The sequence below is a fragment of the Podarcis raffonei genome, chromosome 16, assembly GCF_027172205.1.
Source record: "Podarcis raffonei isolate rPodRaf1 chromosome 16, rPodRaf1.pri, whole genome shotgun sequence".
NCBI classification, from domain to species: Eukaryota; Metazoa; Chordata; class Lepidosauria; order Squamata; family Lacertidae; genus Podarcis; species Podarcis raffonei.
The window spans coordinates 12,675,013-12,700,480 of NC_070617.1; the positions used below are offsets into that span (position 1 = coordinate 12,675,013).

At 47.9% G+C, this 25,468-nt stretch overlaps 1 protein-coding gene across 15 annotated transcripts in view; it reads right to left on the minus strand.

Annotated features, from left to right (window-relative positions):
• MARK2 (microtubule affinity regulating kinase 2) overlaps window positions 1–25,468 on the minus strand; it is a 110,122-nt gene that overhangs the window by 15,060 nt on the left and 69,594 nt on the right. For 8 of the 15 annotated variants that reach the window (XM_053369321.1, XM_053369319.1, XM_053369316.1 and 5 more), the window contains exons 2-12: window positions 19,430–19,609; window positions 14,659–14,712; window positions 9,581–9,629; window positions 9,129–9,194; window positions 6,433–6,503; window positions 6,068–6,124; window positions 5,672–5,908; window positions 5,114–5,233; window positions 2,298–2,397; window positions 1,946–2,118; window positions 414–546 (exon numbers count right to left, since the gene is read on the minus strand). In XM_053369321.1, coding sequence (XP_053225296.1) covers window positions 414–546; window positions 1,946–2,118; window positions 2,298–2,397; window positions 5,114–5,233; window positions 5,672–5,908; window positions 6,068–6,124; window positions 6,433–6,503; window positions 9,129–9,194; window positions 9,581–9,629; window positions 14,659–14,712; window positions 19,430–19,609 — 1,240 coding nt within the window. The remainder of the gene's footprint in view (window positions 1–413; window positions 547–1,945; window positions 2,119–2,297; window positions 2,398–5,113; window positions 5,234–5,671; window positions 5,909–6,067; window positions 6,125–6,432; window positions 6,504–9,128; window positions 9,195–9,580; window positions 9,630–14,658; window positions 14,713–19,429; window positions 19,610–25,468) is intronic. The other 7 variants (XM_053369327.1, XM_053369326.1, XM_053369323.1 and 4 more) reach the window with 2 other exon arrangements.

The window sequence follows — 25,468 nt, forward strand, 5'->3', positions numbered from 1 at the left end:
CGGATGCACATTCCCCATCTCACATAAAAAAAATTATGCCTCCTTGTTGAATAGGCAGACCCAGTCAGATGAGCAGAGTAGTAACAGGAGTAGTAGAAGTAGTAATAATGGTAATACAGTGGAACGTCAGGTTTCGAACATCTCTGTTGACGAACGTTTCGGAACTCGAACGCCGAAAACCCGGAAAAAGCTGCTTCCATTTTTGAACATGCCTCAGAAGATGAACTTCTGAGGCGGCTTCCGCATTGATTGTTCCATTTTGAGGCTTCTGTTTTGAGTTTTCGAACGTTTCGGAATTCAAACGTTCTTCCGGAACCGATTACGTTTGAAAACCGAGGTTCCACTGTAATGGCAGGGAACCCTCACTGTGGTCCCCCCTGAGCAAGAAATGTGGTGGTGGTGGGATGACTCACCCTGGTCGCTTAAGCGGCGTTGCTTGGGGTTGGCTGATACACTGCGCTGTACCTTGTGCGACGGGGAGGGGGCGGTGCTCTTGGCAAGTTCGGGTTGGGTCCGTGGCTTCAGGGTAATGCTATCGTTGTCAAGCTGGAAGAGATCAGGCAGGAGCACGAGGGCGGGGGGAGAAGAGGCTCACTCAGTGGGTGAAGCTCTGACCCAGGCATTCCATTCATGTAATCATTTATTTATATCAGAGATGAAGAACATACACACATTATTTATATGATCTCTACTCTTGGCTGAGGAAGAGGAGAATAGCAGTTCTTAACAGTTGCTGCTGGAGGGTGAAAATAGAAATTGGGGTGTGCTTGTGAACATTCTGAGATACAAAGCGCAGCCCCTCCCCTAGCCAAACTGCAGCCTGCCCACCTCCCTGCCCTGCTCAACAGCCAAACGAATGTGGCAGAACAGATTATACCATTTCAGCTCAAGGAAGCAAGCAAAAATTTAAGGGGCATTTGAAAAAAGGTATCACCCAACTGCAGACTGAAATAGTGCAGGTCATTCTGCATCAGGTGTGGAGAACCTCCGGCCCTCCAGAGGTTGCTGAACTACAACTCTCGTCAGCCCTAGCCATTGGCCATGCTTGCTGGTGCCGAGGCAAGTTGTAGTTCTGCAACCTCTGGAGGGCCAGAGGTTCCCCCAATCAGGTGTGTTCATGACAATGTATCTAATTTCAGGTGGTCTCCAGTGGTATTAAGCTTGCTCTTAAATTCTGTTCAACTGGTACTACAAACAGCGCTACAATATAGGTTTCAGATGCAAAGCCACTGGAAGTCTGCACACCTCAACAGATGAGGGTGCCATAAACTCCAACAACAAGCCTCCTCGTGTTGCAATGGGTCAGGGCTTTTGGCTGTTAACCAGAAGGTTGGTGGTTTGAGCCCATCTAGGGACGGCTGTGGGCAGGATTCCTGCATTGCAGGGGATTGGTTTAGATGACTCTCAGGGCCCCTTCCAATGCTACGATTCTATGATTCTAAGCAATCAACAGGGAAGGCAGGCATCTAGTAGAGGCTGGTTTATCAGAGCGACTGGGGCACCACCCACCAACCTCAGCCTGCCCACAGCCAGCCTGCTCTTGGCTGCCTTCCTACCTACAACCAGTCCAGGTGGGGTCCCTGCCTGCTGACTTCTTCCTCCTTGGTCTTGATGCTGTCCTTGCGGGACTTGGCAGGGAGGAGGAGGATGGTGACCAAAGTAGAATTTGACGGCTCCGCCAGTCACTGACTCCGCCTCCACCTCCTGTTGTCCTCTCTACCTTCCGCCCTGCCAGTCCCAGGGGGCACCAACCTCTGCCGCAGACACCCAAAGGGACAGGTTCAGAACTGTGCTTTTGCACTTGGGAGTTTCACGCCAGTGCGTTTCCACTGATGGAGCTTCAATGGGGAAGTGCTACCGCTGAAGACATGCGAACACCCAGATGTTTGCAGCTCAGTCCCTCAAACGGAAGCCACACACGCACACAAACGGACAAGGAACTCACCTCTGAATTTTTGTATCCTAGCAGCAGATATGTAGCCATGACTTCGTTATACTTCTGGCTGACTAAGGAGTCCTGGATTTCCTCCCGGGTATATCCCATGGAGATCATGAGCTCTGCAGGACAACGGAAGGGAGCACGCACACACAGGGAAAGGAGAGAGACGGTCAGCGCGCCTTGAAGGGTGGATAAATAAATAAAACTGTGTTTAAAAGATGCATGGAGGGAGGGAGGGAAATCTGTGGGTACGCCCTGCAGGGAAACGATAGCCAAGCGCTTGCCCGGAAAGATCCTGCGCAGTAGCAGGTCACCATCGCAGGGCCACCCAATCACCCGCCCCGCCTCAGTGACACACCTGTCCGCCGGGGATCCTTGTAGTCGGGCAGAGGCTCCACGTAAGGCTTCAGTTCATCGTCCTCGTGACCCACATTCATCCAGCGGTCTTTCATGATTTGCTATGGAGAGGGTAAGGGGAAACGTTGGCTCAGTATGCGTGGGGTGGTGGTGACAATAGCGCAAAGGAGTGCTTTCTTCCTTTTTAATGTTTTGGCGAGGATGGTCCCAGTTGCGTAACTGGAAGAGTTTCCTATTGGAAAACTGGAACCACTTGCGCAAAACGCAGGCTCTGCACACACCTCTCTCCCCGATGTTCACAGCAAGCTCCAAGCTGCGAGGAGATCTGGCCCACCTCTCCCTCTCTCCGCAAGTCTGGGTAATGCAATCCATGTCGCCACCCAAGCCCATGATTAATTCGTGAAAGACCATGGCATAATCAGCAAGCTCTCCCAGCTAGTGTACATAAAAAAACTGCAAATAACTAAAATCCAAAAAAAATATATCTATGGAAACATGTAAGCATGAGATAATTATAATTAAAATACAAATAAAAATCAGATAGGCTTTTATGAATATAGGTAACAAAATTAGATGTCTGGTTAGGATTACTAAAATTAAAAAAAAAAGGTTTCAGCAGGCAACTAAATATATATACAGCAAAGGTGTCTGCCTAATATCAATCTTCCTTTCTCTGCTTCTTCACTTTATCTGATGAGCTTTATGAATTGCTGTCTTTGTGGATTTTGATATTTTTGGCTTTTTTATTATGCTGGGCTTTTTTGGCTGTTGTCTGATGTATTGTGCAGATTTGGATTTTCTTGGGCAATACCCAACTAAGTCAGACTCAGAGTAAACCCACTGAGTTAATGAAGTCCACTGATTTCAATGGGTATACTCAAAGTATGACTGACAATGAATATTGCCCATTGTACATATACTCTATTGTTGCAAGTCACTCTTATTTGGGGGTGGGGTGGGGATAGAGATTTTTATAATGAATGAATGAATGAAGTAGGTTATTTTATTCTATAAACAAGGTGTAGGCAAGCTTTGGCTCTCCATATGTCACTGAACTACAACTCCCATCACAGAGGTTCCCCACACCTGCTACACAGAAACCAAACCAGGAAGAAAAACCATGCAATTTACACCGTTGACTGGAAACCCCAGCTTGCTGCTCCAGTGATCTGCCAAGACCTTCTCCTTGCCTCTGGCATGAAATCAACACAGCACCCTCCCTCTGTGTATCACGGAGAACGGAGGGTGTGTGTGTGTGTATTCGTGTGTGTGTGTCTTGCCTTGTCTCCGCCCACACCCGAGCACAAACCCAAGTGCCCCCCCTTAATGCACTCTTCCCTGCACTTCCCCTTCTGCATCCCTGAAGCCCACAGTTAAAATTGTTGCTTGCAGGCAGAGAGCAGCAGGGGCCATGGCATTCCAGCACCAGACAGCAAGGAACTTCCCTCTCCTATTCAAGAGAATGGCTGGCGGGGCTTCTTAATTACTTGCCTACGCAGAAAGGCAGTTTCGGATGGCAGGGGGCACTGCAGCCCAGCCAGACAAAGGCAGGAGCCAACCGCTGGGAAATGAACCAGGCCCTCTTCACGCTAGCACTGGAGGCAAGGAAAACCGCCTTTTGGAAAATAAAACTAAAAACAAACAAGACTGCACACTGCTTGCAAGGACAGGGCTTTCCTACCAGCATGGACTTGGATACGCCTTCTAAAAACTGAGACAGCGCTGGCACAATTCTAAGACTTAAAAATCAAGGGCAAAACCTGGATTCAGAGTTGGTTAAGCAACTGCCCAAAATACACTTGCTTAACCAAATACTGTCAAAGGGTACATTCACACATTACGTTTTCCGTATACACCGAAAGTGGTTTTGTTATCTTTGTTTCCAAGAGCGCAAACTGAAAAGCATTAACGGGTGAATGAAGCAGAAGTATTTGGGAAAGGATCTCATCAGAGAGAGAAAGGGAGAGAATCGCTTAAAGGCATCCGAAGAAGGAAGTCTTCACATACTTCTCAGATTTTTTTTTTACTTTTTGGGGTGGGGTGGGGAGGCAGGGCAGGAGGGAATTGGTTCCAAACTGAGGGGGGTCTAGCCAAAACTACTGATTTAAGGCAATGACATCACATGTTTTGCATTCAGTAAGTCCTCTCATGTCCCTGGCATCCAAATTCCAGTGTTGCCCCAGGAGGACTGATTCAAATAGCTCACAAATCACCCCACTTGGGGGAGGGAGCCTTCAGCAGCCCGCTACTGCACCATCTTGGCTCTCCCATCACCCTCAAACTCTAGGGATGAGTCCCTTGTAACATCTCTTGCTCAGCAGCTGCCCAGCAGCATGTGGCCACAGAATCGTGTCCCAATTCTAGATAGCTTTAATCGGAGTGGGGAGCCTCTCAAAGGCTGTGTCAGCCTTCTAAAGTTTTGGGATTGACTCTGGCCCTTTGCTGAGGCGGCATCTTCCATAGCTCAGTTGGCAGAGTCCACCGGGAGCTGCCCAGGAAGCTGCCTTGCCCTGTATGGAAAACTGCTACCACTTCACCAGTGAGAACAAGCTAGGTCTCAGGTTTCATCGCTGGCAACTCTGAACAGAACTGGGAAAGACTCCTAGTCTGAAACCTTGAGAGAGGTTCTGCCAGTCTGTAGAGACAACACTGAACTTGACGGCTCACTGGTCTGCTTTGGAAGAAGGCACCTTCCTATGACCAGATGGCACGACAGCAGGAACTCCAGAATGATGGGTGGTGTGGTGTACGATTCCACAAGCGGATGCCGGCCTCCCTCCTGCCCAGCCCACCTGGTCCCCGGTCCTGTCTCCTCACCTCTAAAGTGCCTCTCTTGCTAGGGTTGAGGATGAGGAATTTTTTCAGCAGGTTCTCACAGTCCGTGGACATGTAGAAGGGGATCCGGTACTTCCCCCTCAAGACCCGTTCTCGCAGCTCCTGCAGAGGGAAAGGGGAGGGAATGAGCAGCAATTCCACACGTAACTCAACTGCAGGTGCAGGGGAGCCTTTGACCCTCCAGATGTTGCAGAACAACAATTCGCACTGGCTACAGCAAGCATGGCCAGTGACCAAGAGAGATAGCTCAGCAACATCTGGAGAGCAAAAGGCTCCCTATACCTGTTCTAAGGGAAGATGCCCTGATCCTAACACACACATGCACAGAAGGGAGTGGAGATACTGGAAGGCCCTGAAGCCTTTGGGTGGGCTCTGGTCCATTGCCGAGGCAACTTCTTCCACAGCTCAGTCTGACTGACACAACTGGGAATCCACAGAGGTTGTTCCCTCAATACTGGGACAGCCAGCCTCAAGTCGCAATTGTGCTGCCAACCCCTTGAAGCTGTAAACCATTCTCCTCGTTCTCCACAACTCCCTTACCTTGAGGTTCTGCCCATCGAAGGGCAGGGAGCCGCTGACCAGTGTGTAAAGGATAACCCCTAGGCTCCAGACGTCCACCTCGGGGCCGTCGTACTTCTTGCCCTGGAAAAGCTCAGGGGCAGCGTACGGGGGGCTCCCGCAGAAGGTGTCAAGCTTGTTGCCAAACGTGAACTCGTTGCTGAAACCGAAGTCTGCAATTTTAATGTTCATGTCGGCATCTAAGAGCAGGTTCTCTGCCTGCAAAGGGAGGCGAAAGGCAAGTCAGGCTGGGGAAGCCAACAGGCCAACAACACCACGTTTTACCTCCAACGGGAAATCCAGCATTTGCACAGGGTAAACACAGAGCTTTACAAACACAGAGCTTGCCCCAGGAGCGTTTTCAGCATTTATACTCACCTTCAAGTCTCTATGTACAATGAATTTTTGGTGACAGTACTGCACAGCAGAAACTATCTGGAAGACAAGAGGACAGCGGACAGAGAGGTCAGGGGGGAGGTTTGTGTTGCTTCATGACACACGCAATCCAGATGCAGTGCCCTTTAATCACAGTCCCCAGAAGTGCAGGAATCGATTTTCTGCAATGTATCCCCATATGCCTGTGGGCTGCGTGTGAATAATAGAACTGCTGGGGGGCGGGGGTGGAATTACATGGATCTTCACCACAGAAAGCATCAAGCCCCACTTTCATATTTGCTGGGCAGCTGCTGAGGCCCTATAAACACTGTTTGCTTCCTGCAGTTCAAGAAGGGTGCAGCACCAACCTGTCGGAATTTTGCCCGTGCTTCTTTCTCTTTCATTCTTCCATGGGCTACTAAATAGTCGAACACCTCACCTGCAGGGGGCGCAAGAGGGAAGCATAATGTTACTTGGGAGTTTCGCTGAAAGCTTGTGTGTGTGCTGAGGTTGTGTGTGTGGGATGTCAGAGGAAAGGACTTAGAACATTGCCCTCCATCCTGTGCCTCCTCTACCCCCCACCCCCATTTTTTGCCATCCCCGAGAATAACAAAACTCAGGAGCAGATTCCACTTGCGCCTGGAGGAGCAGAGCACACCAGTCCAGCTGCACTTTTCAGAAGTCTCAGCCACTTCTCTCACCATAGCTCAGTAGTAGAACACTTGCTTGACATGAACAAGACCCTGGATTCAATCCCAGTCATTGCCACTTTGTGTGTGTGTGTGTGTGTGTGTGTGTGTGTGTGTGTGTGTGTGTGTGGTGTTGTTTGTTTTTTTTTTAAGGATCAGATAAGTGATGGGGAAGCCTCTGCTCTGTTACAGACCCTAGAGCAGGCATCCCCAAACTTGGCCCTCCAGCTGCTTTGGGACTACAACTCCCATCATCCCTAGCTAACAGGACCAATGGTCAGGGATGACGGGAACTGTAGTCCCAAAACAGCTTGAGGGCAGAGTTTGGGGATCCCGCCCTAGTGAAATGCTGTTCAGAGTACTAGGCTAGACAGATAAATACCAGGCCAAGGCTGTGTTCTAAGGAAGGGACAAGAGCTCAGTGGCAGGTTCAACCCTCATTATCTCCAATTAACTAGGAAGGCAGCAGGTGACAGGGAAGGACCTTTCTCTGCAAGAGACAATTGGAGAACCACTGCCAGTCAGAGAGCAAGATTCGCCTAATGAGTTCTCCCAGTGGAAACCCTGAGCAATGGTTTGCACAATGGGGCTTCCCCCCATCTCCTCCCCCATGCACCCCTGAAATTGGCTTGGGGTGGGGGTCAGGTGAAACCCCAGACCAGCATATGGGGGACGGGGAGGAGAGGGAAGGTGGTTTTGTCTGGCAAGCTGACATGATTATGCTGACAGAGTGACTGGAAATTCCTCCCACAGTTGACTGTGCTGGATGAACAAATAGCTTGGGCAGTTGCCTATGTTCCAAAGAAGGAAGCAGCATTCACTGGCTTGGCATGCAGTAGATCCCAGGTTCAAAGTATCAGGTAAAGGGAGAGACACTTTTTCTCTGCCAGGGACCCTGCACTGGACTAGACAGCCCCACATAGTCAAGGCTGGTATAAGGCGGCTTCCTATGTTACAATGAGTCTTTCCATAAGTCACTACAGCTTCATCTTGAAAGAGAGCCATGCCCCATGGACAGCTGTCTCCAGGCACTGCCTGCCTGGTGAGTAGGATGCGTTCCGTCCATCTCCTGCAATTGTCTAGGGCCCACCAGTAATGGCAATGGCATTTCTAAAGGCCTTTGTGTTTCCCGACAGACCGCGTGACATTCACACAAAACTGGCAAGATTGCCTCCAGAGATTCAGAGCCTGCTTAAAAAAAAAAAGGGCAAGCCTTAAACTCGGCAAAGCCGCTGTCAAGAGTCACCAGGGGGTGGGGGAAGAAAGAGAGGAGGGAGATAAAACTTACCTACTGATAGACACTTTCAAAAAGAGCCTCTAGGATGTGGTATTTAGAACATTTACAGGCACACCTCGGAGATGTTGCGGGTTTGGTTCCAGACCGCCGCCATGAAGCAAATATCGCGATAAAGTGAGCCACACAATTTTGTTTCCCAGGGCGTACAAAACTTATGACTACACTATACTGCAGTCTATTAAGCCAGGTCCCCCTGACTGCAGTGGCGGGACGGGGAAAACCCATCTGCAGCCCTAGCCAGCTCCACTCCCATGGCCAGGAGAGGGGCGACGGCGGCAGGGGGCTTCCTTCTCCTGGAAGCAGCCAAGCTGCCTGTAGCTGTGCCTGAAATAAGCTGCAATAAGTGCAATAAGATGAGGTGTGCCTGCATGTACTTACTGTTCAAACACTGTACGAAATGGCATACAACACTATCAGTGCACACCTTGCTGTCTATGGGGGAAAAGCCCCCTGGTGAACCGCTGCCAGTTAAGTAGATGGTCCTGAGCTAAGATGGGTCACTGACCTGACTCAGTGCACCTTCCATTCTATAACTAGTATGTCACAGGATACATGTCTCACCTCCCAAATTATGTGATGAGGGAGAAGGTGAAGCTAGCTGTGACCCCACCCTGTGATTCTTCTTCTGTCTCTGGGCCGAAAGGGGAGAACTGGGAGAAAAATGTGACAGATCTAGGGATATATCTCATTCTTCATTTAAAGAGCTCAGGAGAAGCCCCTCCATTCTATCCTTCTGACGACCCTATGAGGTAGGTCAGAGAGAGTATGTGTGTGAGAGAAAGAGACTGGTCACCCAATGAGCTTCCTGGCTGAGTGAGGATTTGAACCTTGGTCACCCCAGTCCGACAGTTGAAACCAAATATGCCATTGTTCTTAAACCTGGGCCCCCAAATGCTGTTAACCTACAACTCCCATAATCCCTGACCACCGGGTTAAACTGGATGAGGACGATGGAAGCCGCAGTCCAGCACAATCTGGGGAAAGTAAGCTACGAATATATTGAAATACACCACATAGACTCTCGGAATAAGGTTTCCCACAACGTGTCTTTCAAAGAGGCTTCAGATCAAACACTCACCCCCACTGGCATACTCCATGACGAGGTACAGTGTCTTCTCTGTCTCTATTACTTCAAATAATTTAACTGCAAGACAAGAGGACAGAAGACTTTTAAGGGCGGGGAAGGCGGAGGCAGACTACAAAAAATTACAAAAGGCTCAGAGAGAAAGTGCTCTTCCTCTCTCCTGCGTGATGAAACGGCCTGGCAGTTCGTTCAGTGCAGACAAAGAGGAAGCACTCCTGAACATTAGAGGTAATTAATGTGTGGAATTCACTGCCGCATGACGAAGCAGCAACAGCCACTCACTTAAAGGCTTTCAGAAGAATTGCCACAGAGGTAGGAAAGCCTCAGGGACTCTCTCTCAATTACCCTTTTGGAAATTAAGTGCCTTACAGGTCAGAATATACTGTTTAAGTACATCAAAATCCAGTCACAAAAGGGAGGGGAAGGGGGAATGGAAGGGGGCTCACCTATATTAGGATGATTCAAAACCTTCATTATTCGCACTTCCCGGAAGAGCTGCAGAAACAGAAGAGCAGAGCAGAAACAGAAGGATCAATGCAGGGGGATTTACACAGGCACAAACAGTCCTATGCCCCTTAGCTTAAGTCTTTCCCAACCTGGCAGCTGCCTGATGCTGTGGAGTATAACTTGCATCATCCCCAGATTGGGAAAAGCCTGGCTTAAAGACATCTGGGGCAACTGGCCGGATGCTCCGACCTTGCAGGAAGTGGCTGAATGGGATGGCCTTTGGAGGTCCGTTCTACACTCCAAAAAACTGCCAAATATCACATTCTCCAAAACCTCAAGCTTGGTCAGAACCTGCCCTCCCTCCCACAACCTTGCCCCAATCTTTGTTCTCCTTGGATTAGACATTTTTTAAGGATAATGTGTTACAGTAATCTGTTAATTAAAAAAAGGCAATCCGATTGCCTGCAATGAGCCTGGGTAATAAGCCGCTAATAATTGAGCCGGAGGGATAGGTGGGGGTGGCGAACACACAGCTCTCCCCCACCCCCGCCCAGCACCGGCTTGAGACAGGAGATTGAAGGGGCCAGGTTCATAACACAGTTATGATAAATAAGGAGTGTAACTTCCCTATAATATTTCCTTTATTTATAAAAGAATGGGCGGGGGGTGGGGAGAAAAGGGTTTTCTGCTCAGGATCTGGTTGGCGAACATCAGGCAGTTGGCTCTGCAGCCCTAAAGGGCGGGTCTCCTGTGACACTTCATCTCCTTAGCGCAAGGAACAGATGCTTGGGCTGATGCAGGAGGGAAGACCCCCACCCTCCCAAGCCCAGGAGCAGCTGTTCAGGCAAATAAATCCCTTTGCTGCTGGGGAAAAACACCACTACCAGCTCACAGCTCAGATCCTGCCTTGGTCCAGAAGCTGGAGGCAGATGGATATTCCAGCTGCCGGCTTCCACCCCCGCCCCAGTTCCTAACCTGTGTGCCTAGAAGTTGAGGACTCTGACATGTGAGGGGAGGACAAGATAGCGATGGGCTCTGAAGATGAAAAGCCATCCCAATCTTGGGGAGGGGTCGGCACCCTGCTCTGCCCTGACTCCCAGTATAGCTCCACCTCAATCCTGAAACCTTGAGGGCTGCATTTTAGCTTCCGTGCTCTTGGATGGAGTTGCAGAGCTTATGCACACACAGGTAAAAAAAACCCCACCAGCATAGTTGGGGGAAGGAGGAACCCTACAAGCACGCTGGCTGCATGAGTAGTTTCTGCAAGACCCTAGACACTGCCTGCCTGGCCCTGCTGGATTTCCAATGATTCAGTTCCCTCGGCTTTGAGTCCACAGCAATTAAGTAGCTGGTGAGATCCCCAATGACCGTTCCTGGGAAGAGCTCTATAAATTAGTTCTGAAACCAAGAAGGCGAAGAGGAGGCGTCTGGGAGATATGGCAAAGCTGGCAGCCCAGGCTGCCAGCAAAGAGACTTCTCGGCCAGGCGCACCGGATGCCCAAACACATGCAAGCAAGACCCTAGTGCAACAACGACTCTCCCCACTTATGATTCTCAGCAACCGGTTGCCTCTGAGAGTGGAGAGAGAGAGAACATAGCCGTTGTGGCCAGCAGCCACTGACAGAAGCCTTATCCTCCAGGATTTTGTCTAACTTGAACAACACTTTGCCTAAGGCCCAGCATAAGCACCAGCTCCACACTCTTCCTCCACCCACCTGGGCAGTTGCAATGATGCCTTTCAAGGCACCTCCCGGTCTGCAGAGCAGCACTGTGGGGGAATGACTGGCATGTTTGCAAGATGGTTGCTAACCAGCGAGAGGTTAACCACAGGAAGGCCTGAACTGTTTAAAGTGAGCCCACACCAGTGCAAACAGGAACTGCCCTCCTGGGCAGCCATCCTCTCTCAAGTACATTGAGCATGCTGGTCCCCATCCATCATCCTGAGGAAGAAAGCTATAAAGGGTTTCTTTCGGGGGAAGGGTTTTGAGAAAAACCCATTGCAGCTGACAGAGAGAGAGAGAGAGAGAGAGAGAGAGAGAGAGAAGGGATTTATCTTTGCAGCAACATTCCTTCCTCTCGTGGAGGAGTCCATGTGCTTGTGACACCTACGCAGTCCAGGCGCCTGCGGTGGGAACAGCAGAAGGAACATTTGGGAAGCAACATGGGGACGGCTACCTTGCTACCAACAGAGCAGCATGCTTTAGAGAAAGAAAGAAAGAAAGAAAGAAAGAAAGAAAGAAAGAAAGAAAGAAAGAAAGAAGGCTGCAATCTCCAGCCTTCAGTAATGCATCTCTCTCCTGTGCTGGCTAAGGGAGTGAGAGCAAACCATTCACCTGAAGCAGGGATGGTTTGGGCCTAGAAGCAGGTAAAAGCCTGCAAAAATGAAAGGGCCATCATGTTACCTTGAGGATCTCGATGGACGGCAGAGTAGATTATAAATATTTTAAAGGAACAAGTAAGAAGATATGCAACTTAATCTCTATTTTTTATTACTGAGTTTTATTACACAAAATGCCTTTTTCAGACAAAATATGGTATAGTTTGTCCCATCCTAGGCTGGGTGGTGCTGTAAAAGGTAAAGGTACCCCTGCCCGTACGGGCCAGTCTTGCGCTCATCTCACTCTATAGGCTGGGAGCCAGCGCTGTCCGCAGACACTTCCGGGTCATGTGGCCAGCGTGACGAAGCTGCTCTGGCGAACCGGCACCAGAGCAGCACACAGAATGCCGTTTACCTTCCCGCTATAAAGCGGTCCCTATTTATCTACTTGCACCCGGGGGTGCTTTCGAACTGCTAGGTTGGCAGGCGCTGGGACCGAACGATGGGAGTGCACCCCGCTGCAGGGATTCGAACCGCCGACCATGCGATTGGCAAGTCCTAGGCGCTGAGGTTTAACCCACAGCGCCACCCGCGTCCCGGGTGGTGCAGAGATCAAGACAAAAGCAGGGAAGAAATGGAGAGGGGGGGTGTTTGCAATTGTTTCAGGAACATAATCTTATTATTGATTTTATAATGTGAACCTCCATGGTATTTTTTCTTAATGTTGGTGGTCTAGAAATTTTTGCAAGCAATTGTTAATAGCAACACAAGTGTCAGGATAAGGCGCAGTGAACTATACTGACCCACAGCCAAGCCACTAGCTTTGGGTGCACTCTGTGAACTAGAAGGGATAAACAACCTTTTTTAAGAGGTAGGGAGAAGAAGGGAAGCAAAAATCCTCAGAATAACAGCACTTCACATGGGGAGGCCATGCTCTGAAGTTTACAATACAACTGCCACTAGAAACCTAAAGCCTCAACTAATACCCCAGAGCTATTCTCAGCAGGACACTTCCAAGCACTGGGATCGGCATGCAATGCCCATAAATTTGGTCACTGGTGAAGGCTGGGAGAAAAACCTTTGACCCTCCTGGAGTTTATTCTCCCTGCAATGTTTTTGCTGCTTCAAGTTTGCTCTCAATTGCAGTCACAGCATACGGGGTTGGTCACTTTGTGGCCTCTTTTAGCTGTTGCGAGGGCCAGCCTCCTGTGGATAGAACGGGCTTCTCTTGGCAAGTCAGCCACCACCATGAAGCCTCCAAAGCAGAACCAAACTGCTCAAGGGAAGCAATTCCATGCTGGTCTGCTGCTGGGGAAAGAGAGGTCAAGCCCCACCTTCAGCCACCAGCAAGCTGAAAGGCAGTGCTGAAAGCTTCAGCAGGTGGGAAGGCAACGCAAAGCAATCTGGGCTGGAGAGGGAAGCTTCTGCTCTGAGATCCAGGGAGCTGCTGCAGAAACAGAAAACCCAGCTGGCTCGCTCAGCCTTTTGTTTACAAGGCCGCGTCAGCAGCTGCTGCCGCCACTGCCAAGCAGAGTCGCAGTGGGACTGGCTGGCTGTGTCAGGCCCGGAATCAAACAGGACCCAAAGTCCAACTGGCTCTGCGGTCATCACTTTAGCCGCTGGCTGCTGCTGCTGACAGGTGCAATGTCTGCAGGTTGTGCGCACACCACTGTGGGGACACGGGGAGGCTAATATCGGGTCTCAGCCAGACACAAGCCCAACTTGGATGAGAGGTGGGGGATTATATCAAAGGGCAGCCAAGTAGAGGAGGAGCAGCTAAGATGCTTCTCTGGGCTGACAAAGGGTGCAGATGGAGAGAAATGGGGAGGGGAGGTGGAGGTGGAGGAGGACAGATCAGTCTGCGCTGAATTGCTTGCTCTCTGGCCTTACCTTTTATCAGGCAGAACAGTTTTCCCCAATGCAGGGAGGAGGAGGAAAAAAGGTAAACAGCACCTCTGACATCTGTACAGGGTTAAATGTTTTGATATAGGGTGGAGATGTGTAACCTCTGCCCCCAATTAAGCCCACCAGACAACCCTATATGGCCCACCAGGCTCTTTTGGCCAAGTCAGACTCACCTGGCCTAAGCATGACACCATATGTGATGCCAAGTGCAGGGCCAGCGGGGTGATAAGGATCCAGCCCAGCAGATATGGGGCAATGCTGTCAGGGGGTGCCTAGTCTTGGGTGTGGGAGCTTCACTGCCCTGGGCAAAGAACCATGAAGGAGAGAGGGAGAGGATGCAGGAAGCATGCTGAAGGCAAGGGGAAAAAAGAGAACGAAGTGGGTCTCGACAGCTGGGAGAAGAGAAAGGGAATCCTAGGTTGTCAGCAGATCACCAATTTCAAGACTGGACATTCCCCAGAGACAGGATGTTTATGCAGAGCTCCAAGCTTTGGACATTTTCACATGTATCTCTCATCTCTCCTCTATTTCTCCCTGGATTCTTCTACTCCAGCACTCCTTTCCAAAGCTGCCCGATAGCCAATGGAAGTCAGAGCCTCCAATGCTCAGCCACTCTGTGACATCATGGAAACCTCAGCCTATCACTGACAGAGACTTCATCAAACACCAAACCAGTATGAAATCTTTTCGTGCATTTACAAATAAATACAAAGTCCTCATACTCTCAGTATGTGGAACAAGGAGTGAGTAGCTTCACAAGAGCAAACCCAATGAGATAGCAAAAGCGTGCCACACAATCCTACAATGATCCTCAGTTAAGTGTATAAAAATCAAAACTACCCACACACTCCTTACCTTCTGTAAGCTGGAGGAGTTCAGCTGCGTCTTATCAATTATTTTCACAGCCACCTGGATGGAAGGACACAAAAAAGGTCATGTTAGTCTGTCTTGTTAACTGGTGTAAAGGATGCATAACAGGTGACCTGGGCATTTGCTAATTCTCAATGGTACAACACCATTGCCCCGCCAGGTATGTGAGCTGTAACTGTGTATCTGAACACAGGGGCTTCTTTGAAGCATCCCTGGCTTTTAAAAAAAGAATTTTAAGAACCAAAGTCACTCTGGAAGCTCATTTCTTGACACAGGTAAAGTGTAACAGTAATGCTATCAGAGTGGGGCTAATCATTCAGGTGGCTGGCTATTAACCCTGATTGCAAATGTTTTCCACAGTTTTGGGGTCTTAGTGCAGAATGTTGGTAGCTGCTTCAGGACCAGGTCAGCACACTTCATGGCCACCTGGGCTTGGTTCAGAGATGGAATCAGTAAAGTGTTTGTTTGATTACTTATTCCTATTTATTACTTTTCTTATACCTCCTGCCCTCTCCAAGACTGAAGGTCAGCTGCAAGCTTTTTTGCGGGCGGAGATTTAAACCCAAACCCTGTAGCTACAAGGACACAGTGCTTCTTCATATTTACACAGCATTTTCCCTGAGCGTTCAAGAGTGCTTTCGCATGCAACATTGCATCAGCAATAGCACAATTGTGCCCATGATGCAGAGGAGTGTGGCTGACTTAAAGCCATCTCAGGGGTTTGTGGCCAAGGCAACATTTGATCCAGGTCCTCACACCCTCAGCCATGACATCACATTGGCCCTTACATGGACAGTTCCATTAGGAGGGGAAATCATTCTGCAATGACTGTTTCAAGCCTAAAGCAGCCCCCCCCCCCAGAGAGAGAGAGAGAGAGAGAGAGAGAGAGAGAGAGAGAAGGCTCATGGTGCATTCCGCTGCAGTTCCCCCAGACACTGTGCTAATAAGACACTCTGGGAGATGTATTGTCTTGAGTGGGTGGATGTTCAAAACACTCCCCATTACACCACTTGCTAAATGGCTGCCTGCACAGCTATTGCTCTCTAGGCAGGCTGTTACAAGGACGGGCAATTAAGACACAAGGCAGAATTTCAGTCTCCTAAACATCTTTTCACGGGTCACTGATCTAGAGACACTATCAAGGAACAGACTTGCATGTACAGAAAGGCAGCTCAGTTTTCCAGAACCTGCTGCTGTCACCACTAGGGGTTTTGGGGTGTTAGAAGCTGGGCGGCAGCATACAAGCTATATCTTTCCATCTTGACATCTCTCCTGCCCTGGATGTTCAAATAGATGGGCCTTGCGTCAGCCAGCAAGGGCAATTCTTACATTTACAGAAATGCCTGCATCTCCAGGCAGACCTGGCAGACAACAATGTCTGAACCTGCTGCCAGTCAGTACTGAGCTACATGGGCCAACGGTCTGACTGAGTACAAGGCAGCTTCCTATGGTGCTCATAGGTCAAACATGCCACAATCCTATGTAATTTCAATTAGTTGGGTTTGGGGATGGTGTGTGAGTGAGCATTAAGAGAAACATAGCCAGCAACCCGCAAAACAAGAGATGGAACCAGGCCAGCTGCAACTCCAGTCGATCGGAACAAGGCTGGTAACTGCAGCTCTTGTCAAGTGGCAGGGAATGATTGTAACGAGCACAGGGACTCAAAGCAATATCAGTGCTCCAGTTTCCCCTGGCAAGCTCACCCCCTGCATTTAAAAGACTTCTGATTCCACTTCATGGAATCCCTAATCATGCACCACAAAAAATTAAATTAAATTAAATTAAAAATTAAAAACCCTGAAAGTCAATTAAAATGCATATGCAAAGCTAGCTGATTAGGGATAGTTTACTCCAAAACACAACCGTTCACATTTTTAACAGAATTCTGCGCTCCTGTGACAAAACAGAGCAGTGGTGATGGAGGGGGAGGGGGTGTAAGCAGGAAGATGCAATGTGAAGGATGCACAGGAGTAACAGACAGTCGTGCAAATTACAGAAATGACAGGCCCTTTGCAACCGCTGCCCTGCAGGCCTTTTAAAGTACCTCCATAAATAGAGGACTAAAAGCCTGTTTTTTTAGAGAGAGAGAGAGAGATTCTGTCAAATGCTACACCTAGGAAAAAAATTCAGGAGGAACAGCATTCCATGACGCTAGGGCAAGAGGCGTGACAATGTCACTAGTTAAAAGAGCCCTGTTAGGTACGAAACTAGGCTCCCCAGTGTAACTTCAGAGCTGTATCAGACATGACCAGTCAGATGTGGAAAGCTCTGATCAGCAACTAGAATTTCTCAAAAGCTGCTTTAAGATGGGAATGAGGAAGCGGATGCACCTACAACTCACTCCCCCTTAAAGAAGTGGTGGTTGGGTGGATGTTTGGCACCAGGAACTGCAGGAATCTAACTGGGAAGCTCCAAAAGTTGAGTATCTGTGGTTTCACTCACCGCTAAGACTTTAAGCCAACAGAAAGCCTTTAGGGTTATAGCCAATGGAAATTAATTGATCTAAGTTCATCATGTCCATTAATCTCAATGGGTCTACTCTGAATACAACAAACACTGAATACAATCTTTAATCTGAGGCCTAGTCTACACATGCAGCAGAATATGGAGTCAGACCACTGATTCATCTGGCTCAGAATCAAGCCATGGTGTTCCAGGGTTTTGGACAGGAATATTTACTAGCAATGCCAGGTACTGAATCTGGGAGTTTCTGCATGAAAAGCATGTGCTCTATCACTGAGCTAGGGCCCTTCCAGGAGCAGCCAAACATCTCAGGCTTCCTCCTCTCCAAAGCTTGGGGCCTGGTGCTTAGTCTAAGCTACAATTCGCCTAATGAAGCCATTTGGCTTCTTCCTTATTTCCCATCAGGCCTCCCGCAGCCTGCCCTTCCTGCCTGTTACATCACTGAGTGCCTGTCCTGGCAGGAAAGGTGCCAGTATGGCCCTTATTGCATGCTATGTGCGAAAACTCAGCCAGAAGGGGAAAGAACTGGCTATTCCTCACGCAGAGCCTTCCATATGTATGGCACCAAGTCGCCAGGGACCTCAGACAAGAATGCAGGACGTGATTTAGTAGAGGAAGAACAAACAAGGTGGGCAGGTCAGCTTCAGCCAAGCCACTCCTGCTCTCTTCAGTGGAAGCAGGTATTTCCCTCAAGGATCCTCATCAGAGAATTGCCTGCAGCATGTGCTTACAAGCTTCCAGGAAGCTGAGTTCGGCTGCTTGGAAAAATAACCCAGAGTCCAGAAAACTGTCTGCCCCACAGGGCAGCAGATTCCATCTTGATGAGCAGTGGGAAGGGGGGACTGCAGACTCCCCACACTGGCTGAAATACTCAGGAGGAGAAGGTAGAGAGCATCTGAAAACTTTGCAAATGGAAATGGCTTTTTTTTTTCAAGGCTGCATGTTAGTTCCTCAGAACTAGCCCTGGAAAAAGCTTGGGGTGTGTGGTATGTTCAAAGTGCTTCACTAACAGAAGGGAGTGTGGTACAGTAGGCGCAGCATGCCAACGTCTCAAGAGGAAAACCAGTACAGGCTATTTTGGTACAATGACTTTGGTGTGGTTCAGAGTGGAGTGGGGTTCTCATTTGGATAGGCACTTCAGTGGCCGGAGATAAAGATTTTATTTCAGTCGTATGTTTTTACTGCTAAAATGTGGTTTTAGAAACAAAACAAAATCCATACACAGTGAGAGAGAATATTTGTTTTTTTAAGATGCAATGTACTGACTTTAAACCTAAGAATGAGAATGAGATTTTGACTTGTGCTATTGGGCTTTCCTGTCTCCTCTTACTGCTGCAGCTCCAAATGCCACCCCAACCCACCCAGCTGCTTCTGAAGGTTAGGGGACCTCTTCAGAGTTGAAGAATGGTGGAGCAGAGACAGTGACAACTGACCCCACTGACTAACTGCACCTTATGCTCGTTCAAGGGGCTCTTGGGGGCCAAGCCGCAGTGCTTATAAAGGTCATCTGCCCAGAGCCCTTGTGGATAGGAAGGATTATAAATCAATTTATACATGACTCAACAAGCAAAGGGCCCTTTACATATATTACTATGCAGTGAGTGCTGATGCAGCACAGCAGCTAAGGATGGGAGATATATCCATTTAAATCTCATCAAACTCACTAGGTGGCCTTATGCAGGCCACCCCCTCTGAGCCTCATCCATTCCATCTTTTTTCAGTTAATAACACTGTGCTACCTTACAGGCTTGTTCTGTGGACTGAGATAATGTAAGGCAAGTTCTTTCAACACTCAAAAAGGCACCACAAAAGTGTTAATTATTACTGCTGGTGCAGAACTAGCTCTCCTGAGAACCTTGGCTTTTGTTGTTGTTGTTACAAGAGAGGCTTATTTGTAAAGCAAGTTACTAGTCCTCAAGGTTATGGAGGTGTGACAAACACACATTTTGTGTGTGTCTCCCCACTTCCCTTCTTAACCTTTCTACTTCTTACCCGTTCACTCCAGGTATACATGGGCCTGTCCCTCTCCTACTTCTGCACCCCAGCTGAGCCTAGAAACTCCAAGCCCAACACTAAGAACTATGATAATCAGATCTGAGTAAAAGTGTGCTTTAACCTAAACCACCGAGACAGGACACAGAAGCCAGCTTTTCTGGTTGCAGAATTTGATTTCCCCACATCTGTCTTCTTAAAAGCATTGTTGGTTGGACAACTAGACTCTCATTCCCTCACATCTTTGGAGGTTGCCTGCATAAGCAAAAGACCCCCATTGCTCTTGCTTCCCCTCTCTCACCTCTTTCCCTGTCAGGACATGCCGTGCCAGTTTGACCTTGGCGAAGTTGCCCTTCCCAATCGTCTTCAACAAGCGGTAGTTCCCAATGTGTGGCTGCTCATCAGCGGAGGTAACTGGGCCGCGGCCTCGTAGCATGTTGGACTTTGTGTTGGGCTTGGACTCCGGATGTCCCAAGGCCGGCTGAGAAGAAATAAAGAATAATAATAAAGTTTGGTTTCTGCAATGTCTAAGCAGTTCTATTCAGTGTCGAAGTTCCCCATTTCCCACTTTCCATTCCCATTCTGGAATGAGAGAGAGACAGAATTTCACCCAGTACCTAGTAACAAATACTTTTAAACAGCAGTCCTTCAAAAACGCCACAAAAGTTACTAGTCTACAAGAATGTGGAAAAATTGCTCAGTCTGTGCAATGTATATACTGCATTGCAAAATTTATTAGGCACTTTAAAAATCCATAAAGTAGACACAACCCTACCCTCTATCACCCTACAAAACCTCCCCCATTAACCAAAGCTGCCCACAGTATATTTAATGAGATGACCAGCTGGGCAGCTGAAAAGTAGCATCCAGGGGTGATACCCCAACTCAAAACTCTAGCTGGGAAAAGATCTAGCTGGGAAAGGATGCTATCAGTTCAAGGAAGGGAGCACAGCTGCTGTACAGGCTGACTGCTTGGACCTCTTTGTGGATCACAGCTCAAAACAGCCATTTCCAACACACCCTCCGGCAGATACAGGCTGACTGAGGATCTAGGATCTTATTTGCAGGGTTTATGGAAAGCCAAAGAGCAGAGCATGCTCAGAAATTCAAGGGATGCCTCACCCAGTTGTTGTTTAAACATGCAGTTGAGGCCACATCCCCTAAGGAAATGACACTGCCCGCTTTACCTTGCTTATCACATTCACCCTGCCATAACCATCCCCAATTCACACATAGGGAAATAAAACTGAGAACATGCAAATTTGGTTCAGGCCATTCAAAGGCATAGCTGTGAACCAGAAGTATCTGAGCTGCGGCTCCCATTTTCTAATATACCACAGATGGAGAAGCTGTGGCCATCCAGATGATGCTGAACTGCTGCATCGGTCCCAGGCAGCATAGCCAATGGTGAGGGATGATAGGACCTGTAGTCCAGCAACACTGGGAGGGCCACAGGCTCCCTATCCCTAGGCTATTTTACTTTATTTATTTGAAGGATTTATCAGCCCGTCCTTCATCAGTACAGATACCAGGGCAGAATTTGCACAAAATTAATAACCAGCATACAGAGATAAAACAACAGACCAAGCTCAGCATTGTAGGAAGCTGCCTTATACAGAGTCAGACCACTGGTCCATGTACTGTCAGCACTGTCTACACTGATTGGCAGCAGCTTTCCAGGGTTTCAGGGAGGGGACACTCTCAGACCTACTTGGAGATCCCAGGGACTGAACCACTTGCCAGATGCTCTACCACTGAGCTATGACCGGCCCACAAAAGTAAACTAAGATTCTAGTCTTCGTGGGTCTGAATGGAGGACTGTATTATACTGGAACCTAGGAAACTGACATATCCTGAGTCAGTCCACTGTTCCACCAAGCTCAGCATCGCCAATGCTGACTGGCAAGAGGATCTTCAAAGTGTTAACTTGATGTCAAAATAACTATGTTGGTGTGTGCAAGAGGATGGTATTCCACAAGAGGCGCCACCACAGAGAAGGCTCTGTAAAGCAACTTTTCCTAGGAGTGGAACATGGAGAAGTGCCTCCACACATCCAATTAACAAAGCAAGAGAAGTAAAAAGAAAAGGAGAGATAGTCCTAAGGAGCTTGCAGTCAAAACAATATTCGCTCCCATCTATTCCACCTACCAATCTCCTCCCCAATCCTATTTCTGAATCTGTCCTCAAAACTGAAACCTCCAGAGCTCCATCTCTGGATGGCCTTGCCAACCACACCTTTGGGTCCAGAGCCCCCCATCAAAGCACTTGCTTGCAACATCTCCCAAGCTAATTTCATCTCACACAAGGGCAGAAGTTAGCTTTTTGGGGTGGGTTTTTTAGAACCCACCACACTAAAAGAAAAGAGTTCAAAGACAATCAACAGAATTTCAAAAATCAACAGTACTTTATATGAGTGTGTTTGATTCCTTCCATTTTTTGTCATCCTATGTGAAGCCACTGGCACAGGGCATTTGTTTGCACTCTTCCTACCAGAGGAAACAGCACTCTGTTTGCACTCCACTGATTGCAAGAAGTATTCCTGACTTGACAGTGACTAGAGAGGAGAGCCCTAGCTGCAGCAAGTAGCAGGGAGCACAAAGACTCACCCAGACTTGACAACATGCACGTTGACTGAGGACAGCATCTCACAACACTTCAGGGTGGGGTGTGTGTGTTGGTTTTTTAAAGTGGTTACAGGATAATTGGACTATAACTTAAAAGTGCCTGATTGAGACCAGGCTGAACATGCCCACAACATTCCCATTGGCCAGATTTTCAACCCGTTTAAAAATCATGACCACTGAAATGCAGCTGTGCAAATCTCTGCACCTTAGAGCAGGTCTTGAATTTTGTGCAGTGAGCCTGCAGATGTGCAGAATGCAGACAGGCCTGGCAAAACGGAAAAATGCTTTCTGCTCTGGCACTGCACCCCACATTTGGCTTGCTTTCCCAAGGACACTCTGGGCTGTTGCTCTCTTGGGCTCACTGCAACAGCTGAGCCACCATTCCAAAAGGCACCCTGGAGGAGCAGAATCAAACGCTGCATCACTCATTTATAATTTACACTCACGTCTGGGTACGGAAGGAGGAAAAGGAACACAAAACATCGACAACAACCAAATCTCGACTCCTGAGAGCAGGACTAGAGGCATGGGGACTTCACGTGACTGCACCTTCAGGGGAACCTATTCCATAGAGATTAAAATGTGGGCTGCCACTAAACAAGCAGCATTCAAAACTCCCATTTTTCTGGGTGCGTTTTGTGACAGGGAATTTCATAAAAGCGAGCAGTTTCTGAGCTCTGGACACAGTACTGCGCCTAAGATTACAGATTAAAATTGCCACTGTTACTTGGAAGTAAAACCCAGCCAAGTTCAATGGGGCTTCCTCCCAAGTAAAATGTGCATGGACTGGGAACCTGAAAACTTTCTTTCCTTTTCAACCCAACATGTTTTGTTTAGGTTTCAGTTGCCTTGTTTAATGCACTTTTAATGTATGATGTGCTTTTAATTTGAAATATACTAGCCAGTCAGTTATGATGGATTAAGAAGTGCATGTTAAAGTGCTATCTACCTCAGACTCTCACAGTGATGCTTAAAATCCAAACCAATTTTGGAGTGGAATCACTGAAGGACCCTTAAGACTTAGGTCTGCAAACTGGACACTCAAGGTGGGTGTCTCTGCCATCAGTTGTATAGGGCTTTAATATGTGCTAATTGTGGTGCCAAAAAGATACATTTATGTGAAGGAAAGGGGGTGCAGGGAGAATCCAGGGCGTGTATGCAGAGTGGAAGGAAAGGAGGGCCTTTTTCTGCCTCCCCACTTCCAGCTACTCTCTGAAGACTGGAGAAGAGACCCTCTTAAGAATATTAGGGGGGTGGGCAGGGGAAGGACTAGACCATGTGAAAAAGGAACGTAGTATTTTAGCTGCAGTTCATTCATTTTCAGCTTTGTATTCTTGTAATAAAAAAGTGTGCCTAGACATTCCATTGTGGCGCCCATAACCTAGGTTTAAGGTGCCATTTAGCTCTTAGCTTTCATATCTAAGTTTCTAACACCATAAACAAGTTATCCTAAAGGGAATCTGGTGGGATAGGAAGCTGCCTTATACCAAGTCGGACCTTTGGTCAATCTAGCTCAATACTGTCTAGGCTGGCTGGCAGTGGCTCTTTGGGGTTTCAGACAGGAAGATTCTCCCAGCCCTGACTGAAGATGCTACAGGGGAATACATCTGGGGCCCTACCACTGGGGTTCCGCCCATTCCCAATCTCAAGCAAAAAGATGGCTCTGTGAAATAAGCAGTGCAGTGGCAGAAAATGGAAAGCAAAGGCCACCTTAACTAAGTTAAAGCAAGGATGGGAAATCCATTTCCCTCCAGGTGATGCTGAAGATTGGCCATGCTGCCTGGGACTGATGGGATCTTTAGTCCAACATCACCTGGAGGTCACCAAGTTCCTCCATCCCTGCAAGAGAGCAGCAGTGCCATGTTGTGGGGTTGATGTTTTCCGATGGTAATAAATCTGCGCTCTCTCTCTCTCTCTCATGCTAAAATGGATGCTTATACATTACCAAACTGAACTGAAAAGTGTTAACTTTCATGTATGACAACTTGAGATCCATATACTGTACATGAATGAGGCCCTCTCTCTGTATTAGCCTGCCTGTGCATTAAGATCACCAGAAAATGCCTTTCATGTAGTTCTGCTGATAAGACGTGGCTCAGTGTGTGGTTACGTCGCATGGGGCCTTCTCTATGACTGGCATTTCAGCCACAGAATTCCCTCCCTCCTGAGGTATAACAGGCATCCTCAGCTGGTCATCTTTTGATGTGGATTAAAAAAGGTACCAATTCTCTCAGGCTTTTGCTGGAAACTGATGTGATGCTGAATTGAAGGCAGTTTACTCTGAAGCTTCTGGGATTTTACTTTTTTTGCATTTTAACTCTATTTTAAATGTTGTTGTGATTTTATTTTATAGGCATTTATCAGTTTTGTAAACATCATGAAATTGGTGGGTGGGATACAAGTGCAAGTATTAAGTATGTTTATAGCACCTGTTTATTACATTTCTCCCATCTTTCCTCCAAGAAACTCAAGGTGGCGCTGAACATGGTTCTTCCCTCCCTCCTTGCTTAGAAAAGCACAAACAAATACAGATCAAACAAACCAAACAATCCTAATTGATAAGGTACATTGGCGCAGTTAACAGTGCCTTTTAAAGCATTAGTGAATAGTTTCCTTTGTTGCTTGCAGCTTTCCTTCCAAGTAAAAGAAGGTGGAGGGTTTGAAGCAGGTATTTCAATTTCCCTCCAAACACTTCCTTTAGCAGGCTGAGGTAGTGCACTTTTTTGTTTTGAGTCCAGGTGAGTTTAATCTTTGTCCCATAATTTTAAAACAGCTGCTTTTAAAAGAAAACTTTCCAAGGAAGTCTTTTTCCCCCACCTGTCCTCTTATTACTTCAATTATCCTCACAGCCCTGTGAGTGTCACTACCCTCAAACTGGCATTATGCAGCAGTGTAACGTTCCAAACCAGTTTCAAAGCCTGCCCCAGACACAACACATTGCAGTAATCCAAAGAGAAGGTTTACAGGGCGTGGAACACTGAAGGAAGGATCTCTTTTGGTCCCGGTACAGTCATGCCTGGTGTAGCAGCCTCTGCTAGAACAAGGTACTCTGAGCCACGGAGGGCATTGTGACAAAGACGGAACAATGAGCACCTCAACTATGAACCGCTCCCCTTTTAGGGGAGAGTATAGCCTCCTGCTGAACAGGTTGAACACCATTCACCAGTGCAAAAGTGGACTAACAGTACCTCTGCCTTTCTGGACTGAACATCAGTTTATTGGCCTTCTTCCACCCCATTACCATGCCTAGGATTTAATTTAGTATCTCCACCATCTCAGCCAATTAGATAAAAAAGAGAAATAGAGTTAGGTGCCAGCTGCATTCCAAATCCCTAAATGATCTAATGTAGTACAGGGTTGTGCATCAGGATTCAGGCAAATCCTGGGGATATGTCTGTATGGGGGGGGGGGCGTCCTTGGCTTGTCAGAGGCAAAATGAAATCCGTATGAGGTGGCACAGGTTGAAGCAAGACCTCCTGTGATGCTTTGGTGATCCAAACAATAGCAAAAAGTTGCAGAGAAAGTGAAAGTAAGATCCCTAAGTTTTCCATAACATGAGGGGTGTGGTGTGGTGAAGGAACAGAGAGCAAACAATAGAGAGGAAAGAGAATTGAGGGACAACTCCACTGTGACTGATATGTTTAGACATCAGAGGGAATAATTTTATCTGAAAAATGAATCCCTTTTAGTTTTCTCCACCTTGAATCAACTTTAAA